General features: G+C 31.5%; 1 protein-coding gene across 1 annotated transcript in view; it reads right to left on the bottom strand.

Moving 5' to 3' along the window:
- Positions 1 to 21,449, bottom strand: part of Cnksr2 (connector enhancer of kinase suppressor of Ras 2) — a 227,289-nt gene that overhangs the window by 80,597 nt on the left and 125,243 nt on the right. The window contains 3 exon segments of the mRNA XM_032889343.1: positions 2,806 to 3,017; positions 6,094 to 6,227; positions 15,967 to 16,113. Of these exon segments, the coding sequence (XP_032745234.1) occupies positions 2,806 to 3,017; positions 6,094 to 6,227; positions 15,967 to 16,113 (493 nt within the window).

Here is a 21,449-nt window from a genome sequence, read left to right as displayed (position 1 = left end):
TAATTTACATACTTGAAAATGAGAGTATCTGTGACTAAGAATGAAAGTGAATGTTTTCAGTATAAACAACTTATACAGTACGTCTGAGGTACCACACAAAGGCCAGTGAGTTTAATTATCATTATTCGTTGAAAGATAAGACATGTGACCTTTTGGTACTTCAGCTTGTTTTGTAATACATTTCAGAAGAATGAAGAATTTCTGGAACTCCATAGTGTTTGTAATACTTTGTCTGTTCAGTGACGGGACTGATTGAAGAATCAAATAAATTTCCTTTGTTACTTAGCAAAGTATGAAGCGCTCTATTTTGGAAACTTTGAGATTTTAGCTTAAAGATTTATAGACACCCTCAGGTTCTCAGACCTATGTTTTGAGAAGTACCAGGTGTTTGGGTCTGATGGGCACTTAGAAATCCTGGATAACTGCTTAACATTTAAAATCAAACATCAATGTCATGTTTATTTGCTGGACTTCCCAGGCTTCAATTCCACAGCTAACATGTTATATACATTCGTCTACTTACCTGAAGTTACTACATCTTTGATATTTTATAGTGATTTTTACCTTTGGGTTATGCCTACCTTACATGGAACATTTAAGTTTTATTCACCCGTGTGTCCCCAGTGCCTGGGTGACTTTATATGTGTATACACCAAATACTAGCTGAGTAAGTTAACAAATGAATTAATTTTGAGAAAAATTATGGAAATAAATTTCCTCTAACTGATGAGTACATTTCCATCACCGACAATCGCTTTGAGAAATACATTATATGTTACTTTGAGCAGTCTTCTGTTGTGCCTAGAAAAAATCCATGATTCATTCATAATTACCCGTTAACTAAAAATATATATTAAGTTGTATTTAACACAATAATGATTATAGTTTAAGTTCAGTGATTTTGATTTAGTTCTCTTTTGCCATTATATCACCATTATTTTTTTTCTCAGCTAATACATATAAATATCAGTAATCTATAGACTATATAAAGTTTCTAAAGTTAAGGTATTTTATTTTACTGGGGAAAATGTGCTTTGTGGAACATGACAGAACCAGGTTCTTTAAACTGCAGTCTGAAAGGAGTAACACTTTGTAGTTATTGAAGTAAGAACTCATATTTGACTATATTTGCTGATGATAATTTCCCCTTAAATAAAGAATTTATCGGGGCTGGAGAGATGGCTCAGTGGTTAAGAGCACCTCTTCCAGAGGTCATGAGTTCAATTCCCAGCAACCACATGGTGGCTCACAACCATCTGTAATAGGATCGGATGCCCTCTTCTGGTGTGTCTGAAGACAGCTACAGTGTATAATTAATAAATAAATCTTATTTATCTAATTTTGATATGTGGCATTCTAGATGTGTGAGAAAATAAGCGCAGATGTGCTGTATAGCCCTAGTTGTTCAACTCTCTGGTCACGTGAAAGCAGTGAAACACAATGCTATAAGTGCTCAGTTCTTAAATTTCTGTGTATCCATCAGTATGTCTGTGTGTGTGTGTACATGTATTTTATGTTGTATGTGCGATGTGAAGGCCAGCTTCTGGGATTTGTTTTCATATTTGGATCTGGATTCAGGACTACAGGATTGTACAGCATAGCATAATCTGTGGAGCTACTCTTCGTTTGGCTTCTATTCTGGGTCTCAGCACAGAATAGAGTTTATTCGGAGCAATGTGGGAGGGAGTTGAGGAGGTAGTAGAAGGGCAGAGAAAGTGAGAGATACCGATGGTGAGTAGGAGGGATGAGGATGAGGAGGAGGGAGATGAGGGAGAGGAAGGAAGAGGAGGAGGAAAGAAGGAGGAGGAGGAGGAGGGGGTCTGACAGTGAGGAGGAGAGGCCAGCATGAGCAAGTGGAAGAAGGGATTGTAGGGAAGGGAGAAGGAGAGGAGCAGGAGGCTGGAGCAGGAAGTCAAGAGCAAAGACAAGAAGTGGTTTCTACCTTTAGGTTAATTTTTGTCACCTTAATATATATAATTTTGTCAAATAGTAGTAAGAAAATTAAGCAAGTGTAAGAAGAAATGACTGCTGTTTCGGGAACAGAGGATGAAGTCGGGCTGAAATTATCATGGAAAAATCTTGTCTTTTCTCAAAGAATTTGCTTTTCACGCTAAAGGTTTACTTTGAAAGTGGACAGGGAAAAGCATAGTCTTCCAATTAAATCTCTTCATTTGACATTTTAGGGACCTTCACATACAAGTATTAGAGATACAGCATATCAATTTCAATTATTTGTAATTGTGTTAACTTCTTGGTTATACATTGAAAATCATGAGTCAACCATTAAAAAAATCCTAACATAGCAGCTCTACGTCCATCTATGACCTATATAAACTTATTTCTTTCTAGGTAAAAATTTCCTCTACTCAAACATAAGATCAATCACACAGCTTCTTAAAAGTATAAAGCCTTATATTATACTTTCCCCAGAAAAGCCTACCTAAAAGATTCTTTACAAATCCTTGAGGATAAAGAAAATGATTTCATTTCAAAGAAGTCATGTTAAATATGAGTATTTATACTTACATAAAACTCTTGAATTACTTTATTATTGTCCTCTATCATAGAAGATATACATGTGAGTCTATGATTTCACATGCCATTTATTTAAAATGTTCACTATTCTTTGGAAAATTCTAGAATAATTTCTAGTATCATGTGTTAAATTTTTGCTAGTCTACTTAGAAGTACATGGTGTAACTGATAATTTTAAATACTCAAGAACAATCGACTGAAAGTCTAGGAAAGGTAAATGAGACTCATGGCAGATACAGCTCTTACAGAACATACGGGAAGGACTCTTACCATAGGTTGGTGTGCTTTCTCGTCTTCCTTGACTACTTGATCGTCCTTTTTCATATTCATAGCAATATAAGACAGTGTCTTCTTCAACAATGTTAAACCTCTTTCGATATTCCTGGTCCAGAAATGAATTGGGGGATTCAGATCCCTTATGAACTGGCTTGCCCACCATATGTCCTCTGAGATCTTCACAAGGAAGGTTTCCTTTTTCGTCCCTAAAGCAACATAAAGGTAGAGATGAGCATATTATTAGGGTCATACAAAATTACAGGCGCCTTAAAAATACTAACACTATATAATGTATCTTCAGATCTTTATAAGATTTCTTTGAAAATGATAGACTAGGCTAAAATTATTATTTTTTTTTCCCACAAAAGAGTAAGGCCAAATGTTTAAATAACTGGCCTCAGTGTCATAGAGATAACTGACAGCTAGAAACACATTGTGGATCTTCTGATTTCTGCTCTAGTCTAATTTTCACCGTGCCATGTCATAAGAAGAAAAACTATTTCAGCATATAGATTGGTTTTAGGAAAAGGATAGATACTAGGCATAATGCTAACAATTTAACCATATGGTTTTCTTCTGTCTATTTTATCTTATTATTATTCTGAAATGGCACAAGAAAAACAAAGTTTCTTTACGTATTCATTCCCTGATATATGGGAACCATAACGATATATAACATTGGGTACCCACATAAATTATACCTATAAGCAAAGCTCAAACAGCAGCTTAATAATGTAGACACCCCAATATGATGATCGTATAAATATTCAAACCTAGGTGTCTCCTCAGAGAAATAAAAAGGTATATAGATAACCACCAGAAAGCTCTATAGAAAAAACATTACACATTAGCAATGTTTCCTCATGGAGAAAAGGTAAGCAAATAAGGCAAAATAGGAATCAGGAATGGATTTTATACACCATCTTTTTTTCATCTGTAATAACTCAGGAGATTCTCAACTACTACGAGATCCTTAAATCTCATTTCTGCTATGAAAAACATTTCCTTTCAATTTTGAAATTAAGTCGTTTTATTAATTCATCTCTCAATTGTATTACTAAACGTATTTCCTGTTTGTTCAGTGCAGCCTGCATTCCATCTATGCCTTTGTTCTCCTGCTTCTACTACTGAGTTTCCCCTACAGCCCCCTCGCATTGCCATATCTTTTCTTTTGTTTTTCCACCTCTATAGCCCTGTGAAACTTTTAACGAGGTACAAGGCCATTGTTTTTAGACAGTAATGGGCGACTGAGTTCATAATGAAGGCTTCCTTCTAGGACTAATTAAAAAACACCTTGTTTATCTTATTAAATCTTTCCTTGGCTATCTGTGAAAATTTATCTTAAAAATTGTCTTCTACAATTTGACTATAAATGCCAATGTAATATATTTTTCCTCTCATGTATCATTGTGCTTCACTGGGTAATGGGTGTTCCTGAGTATATCGTAAAAAGTATCACAAAGTCAGCACCATCAAACTATGCAACACATTAATTTTGTATCAAATATATCGGCTAAAATTCGTAACTCTACAATGTAAACTGAGTCATATGTCATTATCTCATAGGACCTTACGAAATGAGTGATAAATTTATAAAAATTGCACTCAATAATTTGAATCTCAGCCTACCAAAAATCTGTATTTATCTATATGAAAATGTTTACATGTCCAAAGTTGAGAACTATAATCCAGATATTTTAATGATGTAGAAAGCAATAAATAATATTCTCAAAGCTGACTCAATCAGAGAGCTGTCTTATTAGTGTATTTCCTCACCAGATAGCTACCATTTTTATAATCATTTACTTTTTCATCTCTTAAATATATTGCTTATTACTGAACTATAAATACACAACTGGTTCTGAAACACGAAGAACACAAATATAAATCTCAGTGCAAATTTCATTTTCAGTTAGCTGAAAGCTCTTCTTGAACTAATTGCCTGTTAGGTTTTCTTACTGTTAGTTCTTAATTGAAAAGAACTTGACATTGCACGAGGTAGGAAACAATGTAGTGAACCTAACAACACTGAGTAAGGTCTGTTCATCTGTATTTGGCAGATTTCCAAGTGAGGCTTACATTAAATAACACACTCAATGAAACAAACAGAAGGTAATTTAGACCTATTAGTTTATCATGTTATATTTATACAGACATCCTCTGTGGGAAAAATTTGCAAGGGCTGCCAATTTTCAAAATACAGTATTATAGAGGAACAGCCTTTTATCAACAGGTCAACTTTATTAAACATGACTATATAGAATATACTGAATAATGGAAAATTGAGTAATGTATCAAGGAAAACAAAAATTTTCAGTGAAATAAAGTAATAACATATACAAATAAGTATATAATTAAATATATAATGTATGTATATGTGTGCATTCATAGTATGAGTTTTCTGAAGAACTTAATGTAGTATAAACATGTTCACTTTTCTTAAATTTATATGTGCATATGCAAACAGAAAATCTATACTTATACTCCAGATTTAAGGAGTCAGATTAAAAGATCATTGCCCTAGTGGATATTCTTTACAGTTAACCTAGTTACATACTAGGTTTAATAAGACAAATTAGTTATTAAAGCTTAATATTTCTTAAGGACCTATAAAATATTTATTCACATCACAAACAAGAAAGTTGGGTAAGTACAAAGCATAACTTGCATTATAAGACTGTATATACAATCAAAAGACAATAAAATTATGACCATTTTAAAGCAAAAATTCCCTTAAATGTTTTAAAAAATGTAATGGTATGAAAAATTTTAATTCAACTACTCTTGCCTTTTCTCTTTTTAAAGGTAAGAAAGCTTTTTATCATGTACAACTGTAATTAAAAATACAATGTATGTCTATATACTGCAAAAATTCCTATCCTATAAAAGATTTACTTACAATATTTTTAAATGAGCATCTAAAATGTGAGATGGTAAATACTTCTTAGTTTTATTTAAGAAAATATAGGAATCATCTCTAAACTATCCCTTTAAAAACATATGAAATGTTTTATATAGAACTGACATTTCTTGTGGCTTCACAGTCAAAAATCCTCCCTCATTACCTTGTAAAATAATCTTGGCTATTTAATATTACTTTCCTATCATGTGAGATAACTTGTTATTAAGAACACATTTGCTATCATAGGAAGTACTTTTTAGAATGGGTTCAGAATTCCCGAGAAAAATATTCAAATTGTTCTTTAAGAACTGACTTCATAGTGTAGAAGCAATTAGTTTTAGTTAGAAGCTGCCCAGAATAACAACCTGGATGGTTTATACCTGGGAATGTATGGTTCTGCAGGAGGAGGGGGGATGTAGAGATCCTGGAGAGCAGAACTGTCTCTTTTGGTGGGTGTACTGATGGTGCTGGAGGGCGTGGCAACGCTGCTTGTGGGACTTCTAGGTATAAGAGGCTGGTTAAAATGAAAAAGAAAATACATACGCACACAAACAACACAAAACAACAACAATGACACATAGTTATCATTTAAAAATTATGTTTGTTCAAATTTTTGAAATTGGCTGAAATCAAGAAAGTGTTATTTACCATATGGATATTCATTTGGGTCCCCCCAAACAAATAATATATAATAATAATGTTTTCCATGCATTTCATAACTCACCTTTTCTATGGTTTAACCAACCAAAAGCTATTTATAAAATAAAAGTACTACTCAATGATTTGCAATGAGAAGAGTTATGTCACTTAAAAATGAGAAACTATTTAAATTAAATTTTCTGGAATCCCACTTTTGAAAGCTAATAAAAATAATTCATAAATGACTTAGCTTACATCCTCACTGACATTTGACAAACAATAGTTTTATGTTAGAATGTGACAGAGGCTCAGAGAAGGTAACACAAAAATAGAGATCAACACAGGAGAGTATTTTGCAGGAAAATATAGTTTCTGTCAACATGAAAACAAAGCTGTCTCTTCAAAGTCATTTTCTATTACATCTTTAAAAGTATAGTGGATAAGGTGAAACAATCATGACACAATCATTTCATCTTTCACAGGCGCATGGATTTATCTATTATTCAAAGCTCATCTCTCGCTCCATGCCTATAGATCTCTTGTTTTTAAGCATTAAATAGAGGTTGCTTTCTAAAGATACTGTATAAACGGAATTAATCATCTATCACGATGTCTTAAGAGCATTCCCAATTCTACGAATCAAAGGATGTGAGAGTAATCTTGTGGATTGAAAAATTATCCTAAATTGGAACTAAAATTCACAAATTTTATATGTATCTTACATATATGATTAAGTGTACAAACAATTAACATTAAAATATAATCCTCAATGCAATGTCAAACAGAAAATGATCACAAAATGAACTGCATCTTCACATGACAAAATGGTACTATTTGAGCCTGTATGAAACACATTAGGCAAATCTAGATAAACTCACAATTCTAGTACTTCAACATGCAAATGCTGGACACGCAAATAAATGCATATTACAACTATTTGTATTGTAGCATTACTTCCATACAGATAACAAAACATTTTTGAAAGCCAGGCATAAATACAATGGAAATTACAATGTAGGTCACTGGGATAAGCTACACAATTCGGGACTCAGTTAATGACTTTGACCTTCCTCATTACACAGCTTATCTTAATAGCTTCAAATCACACTTCCTTCCAAAAGGACAGTAAAGTTTAATGTATGCAAAATCAAAATTAAACAAAAAAAGAGATAGGAAAAGGAATGGTGATGTATGAAATCTTAATTTTCTATCACATGTGATGATTTGAAAGTGTCATAAACTTTAGGCACTAATTAAAGAATTTTAGAAATTATGACAGTATGCAATAAAGAGTTCCCTGTCTAACAATATATATATATATTTTAAGAATATAATCGAGCTAGTCTATGCCTGCCCCATAGAAACCACATTCTTGGCAATGAGAAACTCTGAGATTACACAGATGATTAGAAGAGTCATTTGTACTGATGAATGCCATGAAGCCCAAGATAATAAAAAATGAATTTTAAGTGCATTTCATGCCTTTATGATATTTGAATGAAAGATTCAGTGATACAGAACACATGCACACACACTCACACCTGTATGTATTGCAATATGACAGCTTACAGTTCTTTTACTCTTTGTTGGTGTATTTTGGTTCAAGGTACAAACAACCGTAATAGACATGCAGGAAAAGAAAAACTTAATATACAGTATATTAATTTCCAATACTCTAAAAATCAATTTACTATGAAAGAAAAACAAATTATCAGTATGCTTTCCAATGTACTTTAACTTTAAAATATCCTAACAGTACAAGAGAACTTCAGAACACTTTCTAATAACACAAGGTTTTAATAAAAAGTAATCTAAATTAAATTTTATTGTCTTTCTTCTCTTGTAAGGTTACTATTATACTTTTACTTTGGTAATCTACGGTTTTGTTTATTTGTTTGTTTAGTATCTATTTTCTTCCCATAACACCCAAAAACAAAGAAAAAAAGAATTGCAGTCAACTTTTTACAAGAATATTTAAATATGCCTTAAGTATGAGGATAAGACTTGTGGAATTTTTAACTTGCATGAGCAACCTGCCAAAATTGTGAATTCCTTTTCTAGATTTCAGGGTTAGCTATGCCAACTTCCTTCAAATATCTATTATGCCTACATTTCTATTTTCAACAAAGAGTTGCTATTAATGTTATTATTTAATGTGAGTCACTATATTGGAAAATAATAAGAAAAATATTATATTTCATTTCTATATTCAACAAGGAGTTGCTGTTAATAAGAGTTAATGTGAGTTATCATGTTAGAAAATTAATATAAGAAAAAGGGTTAAAATGTTCAACTAGATACCAGACTTGGTTATGTTACCCTGGACGATTAAATGAACTGCTATAAAATCAATACTACTTGTTCTTACAGAGCAAAGGAGGAATGACTCGATTATGTTGCTGAATTCAACTGGCTGAATTTTATTTTATTAAGAGATAAACCAGAGGAAATATTTCAATGAGTTTATCGTGTGGATGTCCTCTGGCTTATCAGTATGCTCTATACAAATTAAAGGTCATAGTAGATATTCAATACATATGTGATACTTTTCTGTATTGTTTGTGCTATTATTGTCAAGCTAAACAGACTTAGAAAGAAAACATTTACTTTGAGAATCATATTAAAATATCAACCTTGACACTGATATTAGAAAAATAAGCTACATATTAATTTTAAAAATTTTCTAGACAAGAATTGAAATAGTATAAAATAAAATGACTGAAAGCATTTGAAAATCATTAAGGAACTTTAAGAAGATGTATAACAGCATAGAACAAATAATAAAATTAAGTTGAAATTGTTGAAAATTTTCTAATTATAACAAGTTGTGCTAAAAAAAACTACTATTAGTATGAAAATACATGGGAAATGACAAATTTAGTATCCCTTTATAAAAAAACTAAGGATATTTCATAATTCATTATATATATATATATATATATATATCTCCTTTGACTAAAATCCTCAAGGAAGATAATTTAATAAAACTAGGCTATACCTTCTGTTATCCTAGAGACATTTACTGTAAACAATTTATTTATGATACAGCATCAGGAAAATAGTCATGGTTGTACTGGGAAGAATTTGCACTTTAAGCAAAAAGTCGAATTAACATTTTCTTTCATGACTTTAATATCTTTGGGAATTTTTTTGGCAAAAACTACTATCAGTGGTTAAGGGTATTATTTTATGACTGCATATTATCCTAAAGCTTCAATATAACATGGTACGGTGGCATGCTATCAATATGATTTAGAACCATTTTGAATTCCCCTTCAAAGTAGTTTATTTGGAAGGACTTAATCATATCATCCAATATTCATTTCTAAATGGTTCTTATACCATAAAGCTCTTGTTTCACAAATTGAACAGCACTGCAGTAAAAAAGACCATTTGTGTGTGTGTGTGTGTGTGTGTGTGTGTGTATACAATTTTACTCTTAGAAATGAAGTCTGATATATTATTATAGGTTACTGCCTTTTACCTCCCTACGTGTTAAATTCAAAATCATATGCAGCTCTTCAGTACATTTAGATGCTTAATGAGTTGTTGCAATGGTCAACCAGACTCAGAAATCTACTTAGAAGTCATACATGCATGTTCAGTGTCATTTTAAAGTACATAAATACCTTAAAGACACACTCTAAATTATAATATGGTATAAATCATTCTGAAATATGAGTGAGAACTTTAGCAATAACACATTACATATTGATGGAGGGTTGTAATTGTCAAAGAAAATTTTTATCTTTTCTGAGAGATAAAAGACATTACTTTAAATTATTTGATGGTCCAAGTCTTTTCTTCCTCGTGTTCTCTAGTTCCATATCACAAATAGGACATTTGCAGACTATTGATATATACATAAATATATGCATGTATGTATGTACAACAGTACATATAAAAGCTCTATGGTAAAGATTATAAAAAATAATGTCCACACGTAAAATCTAAATTTGAATTTTAAGTTTTACTTGAAATATTTTAAAATCTTTGGCAAGTGTATTTTAATTTAGTTGTCCTTCAGTTTGTTATCTGATCTATTGAGGTTAGAGATATAATTTTTTTCAATGAAACCAATGACATAGAAGCCGACCCAATATTGAAACGTTAAACACTGCAATAGTACTTCGTTGCAAAAAATCACTTATGTGAAATTCACACAAAAATTTGTTTTTCACTTCAGGTGGAAAATATGAACTGAGATGAAATGATTACATTAAGTATATATAACCTAGCCATTCATTTTATTTATTCTTCGAAGTAATCACAGACTCAAATTGATCACAACACCCCAACGCTCTAGCATAGGACAGTATTTAAGTCTTTATACAGTTCAGGCACATTCTTATTAAATTCCCAATACTGGTATCACTAATACCAGAATATTGCTTTATATTAACAATTATTTCCTTGATCATCTCAACAAATGGTCTAAAGAAAATGTATTCTGGGCTTGGAAACAAGAATTTGCATACAATCCTATACAGTTCTTGACCACATAGAAAATGCTAGCGATAATTTCAAAAAATAATGTGCACATTTTTAATCAGTCAAGCCTTTTCTATGTGAAAAATTATTTGAGAAAAACTTAAGCAAAATGTGTGTTTATTCTCCTTTGGCTTTCCACCTTCTACTGGAATACAAATTTATAATTACAAAATGTTATGTTTTCTTCTATAAGCATGTAAATTTTCTGTTGTTTTTACTGGACTATAAAGAAAACGTTTTTTTTTTTTTCAGACCATAGATATGATCAGGAGACCTTACATTCTTGAATTTTAAAAGCACAGGTATATGGACATAAAATATTATGCTATTACACAATATCTTATATAATATTTGGAGTCATATTACAAAATAGCTATTCCCATCAAATCACATTGTATTGATAAGACTAGTGTATGTAATTTTGTGCTGTTTGACCTTGTGTGCACAATAAAATGGTAATATTAAATTTGAAATCAAGTGTTCCAAAATATAGTTAACATTATTCTGGGATAGTAACAGAAGAAATTGTGGGAAGTTGAGGTTTTACTCGAAACACTTTATATTTAAGATTTCTGAAAAGCATATACTTAACTTAATCGTCAACTGTTTAGCAATGGCTAAGTTCACACCATGTGTGAAAACTGTAAAAGCTTTTGCCTTAGTCCCACAAATGTTCCTGAGACTCTTTAGTTGATTGCATAGACACTGATGAAGTTCAATGTGCTATGATAGTTGCTTGCAGTCATTTCCTAATTTGAGCATGTAGAACAGAGAAAGGCCACTGTTGTCCAGCCAGCAGAATTACATTTTTACTTAAAATTATACCTCAAAAAGTATCCCTCAAATAAAAGGTTTTCCTCATAATACGATTTTAAAACAAGACTTTCTAAAATGCACACACTTTCACTAATGCTCATTTAACAAGATCAAATTGTATTTTGGATATTGAAATAAAGTTTATTGAGTTGTTTTGACTTCTCCATCTATAAGTGCATTACTGCAAATTTATTGTGCTCACCATTCTATAGTTGTTATACCAGTTGATATACAAAACTGACTGCTGTTGATAATTTTTTTTCTCATTTCTATTCAGTCATTACATGATGGGAAAGTGCAAACTGCCATCAATAAAATTTAAGTAAAAAATCACAAACCAACACTATGGTATCAATATAAGAGATATGTGGGGAAGAAAATAATGCTATTCATATAGATAATATTAATTTATATAAAATGTGTTGAACAATATTTAAATCGGCATTAGTTTATTTGAGATGTATTTCTGCACCAAAAGCTGGTTTCTTCAAGAGTTTTGAGTAGTCATTGTTTCCCAGTGATTTAAGGAAACTCCTTTTTGGTTGTGTCCAGTTATTTTTTTCCATGCTTCTCTCATAAGAAGAAAATGACTGCTCACATGTTCTTGTTGCAATATATCAATTACATTTAGTATGGCAAACTTCTAATCACCTATGTGTGCTCTATACAGCACTCCCTGGATTTCATTTTATTAAGAAAACAATGTGACCATATGCAATCACCATGCTTACCCACATTCTGGAAATTAGTACAGTGCCAGTAAGGCGATGTTTTGAAAGCAACTTTTAGGAGTCAAGACACCCCTGTTTACCTTCTTAGAATAAAAGATTGCATCTCATAAACAGATATCTTCGCTATTTATGAATGTATATAGATGACAGAGAATTTGAATTTTCAGATGTAACTGAATTTGGTCATTGGATCTAAGGGATCTTTAAGTCCTTCAGTTCTATAATCAAATGCTTGAGAAAATAGAATTATATCAAAAGAGCTGCCAAGTTTCATGAAATGTGCTGATGAAATTGCTCTGTAAGCATGAAATTGAGTTGTATGCTTTTGCTTATTTGGCTATGAGTTCCAAAGAAATTCCAAATCAAAATCTACCATTGCAGTTAATTAATATTAAATGGCCCTGTCATTTTCATCAGTTTAGAAATAAAATACTTCACCTTAGGATACATATATTTTATTTTATTACATTTACAAATACTGCCATATTTGTTTAAAGTCATTAGGTATGAAAATGATGTACACAGTACTTTTGACCTACACATTCAGTTAATTGATACTTTTATTTGAAAAAAAGTCTGTAGATAGGTTGAGCCTGGTATTAAAAAAAATACACACGGTGACTTAAATAAATACAACAAATTCTTTGTGTAGTTTTTTTTTTTTTTGGTTCTTTTTTTCGGAGCTGGGGACCGAACCCAGGGCCTTGCGCTTCCTAGGAAAGCGCTCTACCACTGAGCTAAATCCCCAGCCCCCTTTGTGTAGTTTCTAGGTGAATTAATTCTTACTAGATTATTGGTATATTTGAGAAAAGAAGCAACATAATTCAAACTTCAAGTTTTAAATATTGATGATTTATATTTAATACCTATGATTTAATAGGCATTTTGGTTGCAGCCGATTTGTATGGATACCAGAATTAAGCAAACAATAATAATGCCACTTGTGTCTACACAGAGGATTGTTGCTGCATTAGTTTTTGTGCTTCACATGTGAGGCTGGTTCTCAGAAAATATGACCTCCGACAAAGCCATGGAGAAATCCACAATTGCATCAACCCTAACCCTGCTACTTGACGTTTTCTCTCTGGGACAGCATGCTTTCAAATTCTCGAGTTTGAAATCTTAGGGGGTTCCACCTTTACTTGAACTCAATTTGTATTCTATAAAAATTCTGATAGTTTCCATTAAGCTTCAGGGTGTATGGATTTTAGCACAGGCTAAAGCTTTAAGATCAATAAAGGACTCTATAATGATATAATTTCCAGTCCTTAAAATAGGTTACAGGATCATGTTGTGGTAGTGGTGCAGTTGTAAAATTATAGAGCACATCCACTCTCACTGGGTTCAGTCAGAGAAGATGCACCTAATCCTCAAGAGACTGGAGGTCCCAGAAGTTTACAGGTCTTGAGGGGTGGGTGGGGTGGGGAAGCCTTGTGGAGACTTGGGGCGGGGGAAGCAGGGAGGAGGTATGGGGTGTGAAACAGTCAGGGGGTAGCCTGGGAGGGGAATACAACCTGGAGTGTAAAAATAAAAAAATTAGTTTTAGCACTGCTAGGAAGAATTTAATTAAAACCAATTTCTCCTTTTTGCTGTGTTAAAGTTAAGTTTGAAGCAATTTTCAAAGATGTTAAAAATAGTTTTGTTTTCCCTAATAGACTTGCTTATCTAGAGATGGTATACTTCAGACAATATGTTTTAGGTTTCCCAAATTCAGTTGAAATATGAAATTTACAGACGTGTTGATATATGCACATGTATTTATTTAAATTACTTTCTTTCCCTCCAAATTTTAGTATTATGAAAACATAAATTTATAAAATAGTCAACATAAATTAGTAATTAATAAGAAATAAATATAATTAATAATTTGATAATACTTATGCATAGCTTTTTAAGAATGGACCTAAAATAGTACCTTAAAATTTTATAATTATTTTGAAAAGATTGATGGAGTTAACTTTTAAAAGGTATTTGTGCTCTAACTTTGAACAAATATCAATTGTACATATAACATAAGTAATACTGGTTTCTGGATTACTTAATTTATTTATATAAAAGTGACTTTAAATTGGTTAACATTAATTTTCACTTCAGCTTATACTGCTGGACAAGGATTTAACAATGGGATAAATAATCATTTGATTTTCTAGATATAATACTTCAGAGTATATAGATCAACAAAAACTAGCATCTTTTGGTGTTTAAGTTCCTTTATGAAGGGCTATCTAGAAAAGGAACAAATGGACACATATTTAAAGAGGACTATCTAATAAGTGAAAGCATGGGGACTCTACCTTCATGTACCCATTCATTTAAACTTCAAAAAAGGATCTTTGACATATACATGCCAAATAGAAATTCAAGACTAGAACAAAATAGTTTACAATGTAATAAGAAAAATATGTGATAGAGAATTTTGATCTGACAACATATGACTTAATAAGGCAAATAGCCTCTGAACTTTAGCAATCATTAGATATTTTGGGTTAAATAGATATTGTAAGTCAACTGCATTTAGACATTATTAATATAACCTATTGAAAAATAGAAAAGCTTCACATTAAATATGTAAAGTTATTAACATTGAAACTTTTATGTGCTTTAACATTATTGAAATATAAAGCCAACTTTGAGGCTGATGAATGGTAAAGTTTTAAATAATGAAAATTAAACCATCAGGATTCTTAAGACCAGTTTAGTGGGGACTTATTTAAAAAAATCTAGGGCTTGTAAAAAGCACTAATAGATTACTAAATCTTAGAAGAAGAAGTTTTGAAGCTTTTCTTCTTAATCTGAAAAATGATCAGTTTTCCAAATTCAGTGAGCAATTATTTAAAAACAACTAGACATCTATAAAAAGGTAACAGTTGACTTAAAAACAGAAGATTTGTGAAAAAAATTCAATGTCGTTTCAGGATTCTATCATGATTGAAATAAAACGTACTAACTTTATCTTTGTCCAACTGCAATACTTTATATCTTTAAAATAACTTTATATACTTTGTCATCCATATTAATATTTTATAGTGAAGTCTCATAATAAAGTAAAATGAAAAACTCCTAATGTAACACTTCCCCTGGTTTTACTACCATATATGGTGGACAAGTGAAAAATGAAATATTCTGATAAATAGACTAATTAAATTTTAATTGCTAATTTGAAAATTAAATTCCCACTCTATAAATTACAAGTTTATATCCTGATTTAAAAGTTTTTTAAACTATCCACTATCTTCTTCCAGAAGTGTATGTGATTACAACTTATAAAATGTAACAAAAAAATAAATTTCTTACTTTCTTCTCCATATTTTGACATGGAATAACTTGTGAATTTTTAGAATTGTGCGTTAAGTTTTAAAAATGAAATTAGTGTTATCCTTTGGGTTTTAGGTATGCTCAGATTTCATCACAATTAAATCTAGAAGGATAAGAGGTGAAGAGATAATTTCACAAACAAATTTTCAAAAGCATACAAGATTAATTCATATGCTGCTGAGATGAGGCACAGAAAGAAGCATTACTGAGATAATCTATGGCTAAAATGATGGTGTATGACTTATGATTAAGCTTCATTACCTGCAGAGCAAGGGGCTTCCATCTCATATTTTTCAGTAAAGCTGGTGCTGAGGTAAGCATGCTCTGAGGTCGCTTTTTCAAAGTTAAGATAACACCACTCGGGTCCTCTCGTAGTGCATTCACCAAATTTTTCAACTGCCACCCCACCTGGTAACCAGCAAAATCATTACAATAAAATTGAGGTACAGTACTCAAAGATTTAATGTTCTCCCCCTTTAATAAGATTAGTTTAAAAAAAAGAAAGCACATAATTGGTGTATCATACTACCTATTTTCAGGAGAAATATATTCAAGAAAAAGTTTTATATTTGTTGATTAACCATATTATTGCATTAGAGTCCATAAAATTATGAGACAACATAATGGACATTTACCATAGCAAAGCAGAGACTAAAACATATCTTGTCATTCAAGTGATTTGGAATGTAAAGTCATTATATCACACATTAACACTGCTCAGGTGCTAAGTCTAGGTCCAAGCTCTCTTCACAAGTACAATTTAAAAGTCCCTATGCCAGAAAACAAAGAGTTGGCAATGCCCTGAGCTAACAAACCACACCATATGTTTTCTCATCACCATCTTTTAGAGATAGGTGGTTACAAGTGGCTTTAATTAGACTGACATTGTGCAACCAATAGCAGGTACTGACACACCAAGGAGACATTCTGATGCATCAGTGAAATAAACCTTTTATCATGTAATAAAGATGATTTTAAAAATGACATGGCAATGTTATTCCAGTGCAGCAGCTATTGGAAATGTGTTCCAAATAATCATATAAGCTCAACATATTGTATGTCAAATTTAGAAAAGACATTTTATTAAATATCTGCTCAAAACAACTGGCTCATTAATACTCATGCTAAATTATTTCACTAATCATCTTTAGAATGTTTAAACATAGAAATTTTGTTTGTTTTTGAAATGGATTAGTGGTGTAGCATCAGGGAATTAAGGTCACAGTACTGGGTAGGTAAAACTGATAGTTTAAAGGAAACATTAGAAGTCATTTATTATTTGTTTTAAAAATATATTTCATATTAATGTTTCATATTAATATTAAAACAGAAAACCTTTTATCTCATGTCTCATGAAGCCATATACAAATATAGTGGGTCAAAATTTAAGTTGGATTGCAAAAATAATATAGCAAATGTTCCAAACAGTGATGTAGTCTTAGGCACCCAAGAAAAAGAGAACTGATATCTTTTGTGTGTTCCTCATCATGTTTTTGCCTAGAGTATATTACTCAAGCTAGAGAGAATAAACAATTGCACCAAATAAAGCAAAGATCGTATGAGACTATGAAGAAGTAATCTGGAATCTATCCATTATAGTTTAATGACAGATTTTTGGTACATTTCTTGAACATTCTCCTACTGATACAATCAACTGCAGATTAATTCAGCAAAGACAAAAATCCAAAATAAAAAAGGGGGGGGCAAGGTGTTATGATGCACAAAATCATGAATAGCTTGGCTGTGAATCAAAATGATTATAATAATATTTGGCTAACATAAATAAGAGGATACTTCTTTTGAAAAAGAACATTAATGCAAATCAACTGAAATTATAGAACTGGCCAACACCTATTTTACCTAAGAGAGAGCTATTATACAGCTATTATATATCTTATATCTATTCTGAGTCCTCTGGTAGCTAAATAATATCCTGATAGCCATTTGTACAAGCTAAGAGGTAACAGAGTGAGTGTGAACCTGGGTATTTATATTCTTGCCCTAAATGAAACCTATTATTGAATTACAAATTTGAAGAAAGGCATGTTTTTCATACAAAATTTATAAAAAACCTATCAATGATAACCATACCTAAATTATTAAATTGGTAATTAAAATAATCAATGAAGAACTGAGTTTTCAACAATTAACTGCACATTTATGATATAACTATAAATAATATACTTATTTACCTATTTATTTTTGATATACATGTTGCTAAACTTACAAACTTGATAATTTTCTTGCCTTTGTCTCTTATGTAGTTGAATTACGAGCATGTGACCAAGCTGGGCTTAAGGAAAACTCTTTTAAAGTAGCATGTTTTCTTGTGAACTCTTTGATTCAACTTAATTTGTCTTTTTCTGTTTATTTTTTGGGCAAATAACCAAAAATAGAAATACTTGTCCACAAGAAAGTGGAATTTTTTCTATCAATAAAATTAACTTGAATATGCTTTAATTTTACCCCTAAATGTTATTTAATAGGCAAGTATTTGGATATATAATTTTATGTTTTAACCAACTTGCTTCCTATCATTTAACATGCTACCAATGCTTTCAACAAAAGCAAACAAACATTTATCAAGAACCACATTTAGTAAATGTATTTGTCTCTCAAATTCTATTTTCAATACTATAATTAAATGACAGGACAAATTGTAACACATTAGAATTAAAACAATATTGTAAATTATGTAAATGTTCACAATAAAGAAATATTAATTATGTGTGGAACAAAGTAAGTCTCACAGTGGCAAAAATAACTTATTTTTGTTAAACATCGATATAGATATGGAAGGGAGAATGAGATGTAATATCATGAATTATTGCTGCATTAAGAAGAAAAGTAATAAGTACATTGCATTTTTAGATGACTAGTGAAAGCAAATACAAATTTATTAAACAGGTGTGTTCAATAAGAACGAGATTGATTTTTTTATTCCAGGACTGATTTTGAGTAGACACACCAGTAAAGCATTAGGTCCATTTCACATAATAATTCTGGAAATGCTGAAATGGGAATGAAGTCTGAAGGGTAATTACATCCATGCCTAACTTTTTTCTCTTAGCAAGAAACACAAGTTTTAGCCATATCAGTTCTCCTTTTATACTTGAATGCAGATTAATTGTAACTGGATGCGATGACTTTATAATTTGAATGTCTCTTTTCTTGGTCTTTTGAGCGTCTTAATTGAGATAATTTCAAATGATTCCCTATTTTTAGTGCCTATCATTTTATGTTGTCATATTTAACATGTGTCTTCATTGTATCAGCAAATGTGATATATTTGTACAATTTCAGGCAAAGTGATTGATATATGGTTCTGTGGTATCACCACATTCTTACAGTCATACAATGAGGTACAAAGAATTACTGAAATAGATTTATTGCCCTTTACCTTATTGATACTTATAGGTGACAGATAATAGGCTAACATGGCCAGAAAGTGTGATAAAATGCAGCATATGAGAGCATACCACTCTAAGAATGTTGTAAATAGAAAATGTCAAAATCGATAAAATACACAAATTGAAAGTAATCATTTTTTCAAGATTAATTTTCCATTTTCTCATTTATGGTTCTGGTAGCTTTTTTTAAAGCACATTTGAGGATATATTTGTTACCGGTTAAGGCCCTCACACCAAGCCAAACAGTAAAGCAAAAGAAAAAAAAACAAACTTTATCAATAAGATCATTTATAACACAATAATATCCAATAAAAAAAAACAGAGTTGGTGAGTGTAGAGTTAGAAAGAGCTGGGAAGAGTTGAGGTAGGGGGAAACCATCATTAGAATACATATATTTTGGGTGAAAAATTTTCAATAATAAAAGATTTTAAAATGACATAGTAAACATTTTGCTAGACTACCACAAAATGTATAATTGAAAGGGAATAACATCTGGCTAGCTTTAAAATATCAAGTATGACAGACTTAAACAATGTAAATACTTAAGAGTAACATTAAAAAATGATGGCATTCTTTCCACCGATTTCTACATTTTCATGCAGTAAGAGACAGTGCTTGAAGAAGTGAGGGGGGAAAATGATGACATCCTTTTCTCTGGCTCCTAAGTTTTCATGTAGTGAGAGACAGAGGGAGCCCAAAGAGTGACCAATATTGGAAGGAGTCAAAATATAAAGTTTAGAGATACTTATGAATAAGCATGGAAAAATACACTCAAAATCAAACTACATAAAAAGATATTGCTTTACTTTTGAGACAGAGAGCTCAACACCAAGAGCAACTTGAATAATTTTTCACAATTCAATTGCAGAACTTCCATGTTTAAAGTATGGAGGATGATAATAACAAATTAACTCGTGTAGATGTATCTCTGCTTCCTTGTCTTCTTTCTTCTCAGTGTCTTTGTCAGCTAATGTTTCATGCTTTCTTGTTACAACAATCTCTTCTTTGTCAATAGTTTCCATTTGCAACTTCTTGAATCGGACTCTAAAGTCTTTCTAACCATTTCTTGTTCCTATTGAGGGCTTCAGTCACATATTCTAACACTGGTGCTAATGCCTACTAAATAATAAAAAACCTAATATTTTACTGAAGGAGATTTTAAACATTCATATTAAAGTATTTTCATTTTTATTTTCCTTCTCAATGAAGCAAGGCATTGAGATAATTTTACATGTCAAGGAAGGAAAATAAAAATTGATGGGCTGGGGACAAGATTACAAAGATAGTAAATGGCAAAGACAGAATTTACATTTGTGTCTGTTCAATTGTATAGCAGAGGACCTTCATTCAAATATCTTCTGGCATCTCAAATAAAATCAGTATTCTAAAACACAACTTTATTTTCTGCTTTTTTAAAAATTCATCACCACTACCAACAATTACCATATAGTCCTTTCAAGTTTGGAGTCACCTAAAGATGTCTCCCCTTTTAATCCATTTTTGCATCATAAAAATATCTTAGCAATTAACTTTTGTTTGGATTGTTTTAGTTCTAGGCAGGGAACTTACTTGCTAGACTTAAAGCAGAGTTATAACCTAACATTCTTTTTCTAGCCTTTTTCATGTCTTTGTAAACCTGCTGTAATAAATGATGGGCTCCGTGAAGGTGATGACTTGCCAATGCCTAGAATGTTGTATATGATTTTCAGACCAGTCATAATAACTGAAATCAGTATTATCCTGAGGACCTTTAGAGGATGATTATAATGGTGTAGCAAATCTGTGGAGTGTTAAAGCACGTAATGACAAGAGGAAGAAATGAACACGTGAACAAATATTTAGAATGACGTGAAGAAACTTCTTCCCTACAAGTACAAAGCTTTGAAAAAGGGCATCACAACACATCCTATCCTTAGAGGCTAGTGTGGGAGGTTTCTAATTAGTCTAACCTGAAATTTTATTATTTGGAGTGAACAGCCACAGAAATTCCACGGTGAAGAAATCTGTGCAACCAATTAGCTTAAGTTTGAGCAACTTTCAAGAGGTTAATGAGCGTGGATACCAGAACAAGGGAAACATAGGGAGGCAGTAGAAAGAAGCAGATTAGTATTAGTTTTCTGGAAGTTAACAATTAGTAAATATATTTGCCTCGAACATCGTGATTTGCTTTTAGCTGCTTTTTGTAAAAAGCATTTGTCCCTCTGATTGTACTTTTTATGTCACTTCTAAAATCTTATGTATTAATAAATGTTCATGTTCTTGCAATTCCCATCATAATATAGCTCTTCTTACAACTAGAGACCTCGTTTCTGCAATAACGTATCTCACTAGTG

The sequence above is a fragment of the Rattus rattus genome, chromosome X (assembly GCF_011064425.1).
Source record: "Rattus rattus isolate New Zealand chromosome X, Rrattus_CSIRO_v1, whole genome shotgun sequence".
Lineage (NCBI taxonomy): Eukaryota > Metazoa > Chordata > Mammalia > Rodentia > Muridae > Rattus > Rattus rattus.
This window is presented reverse-complemented; position numbering and strand designations above follow the sequence as displayed.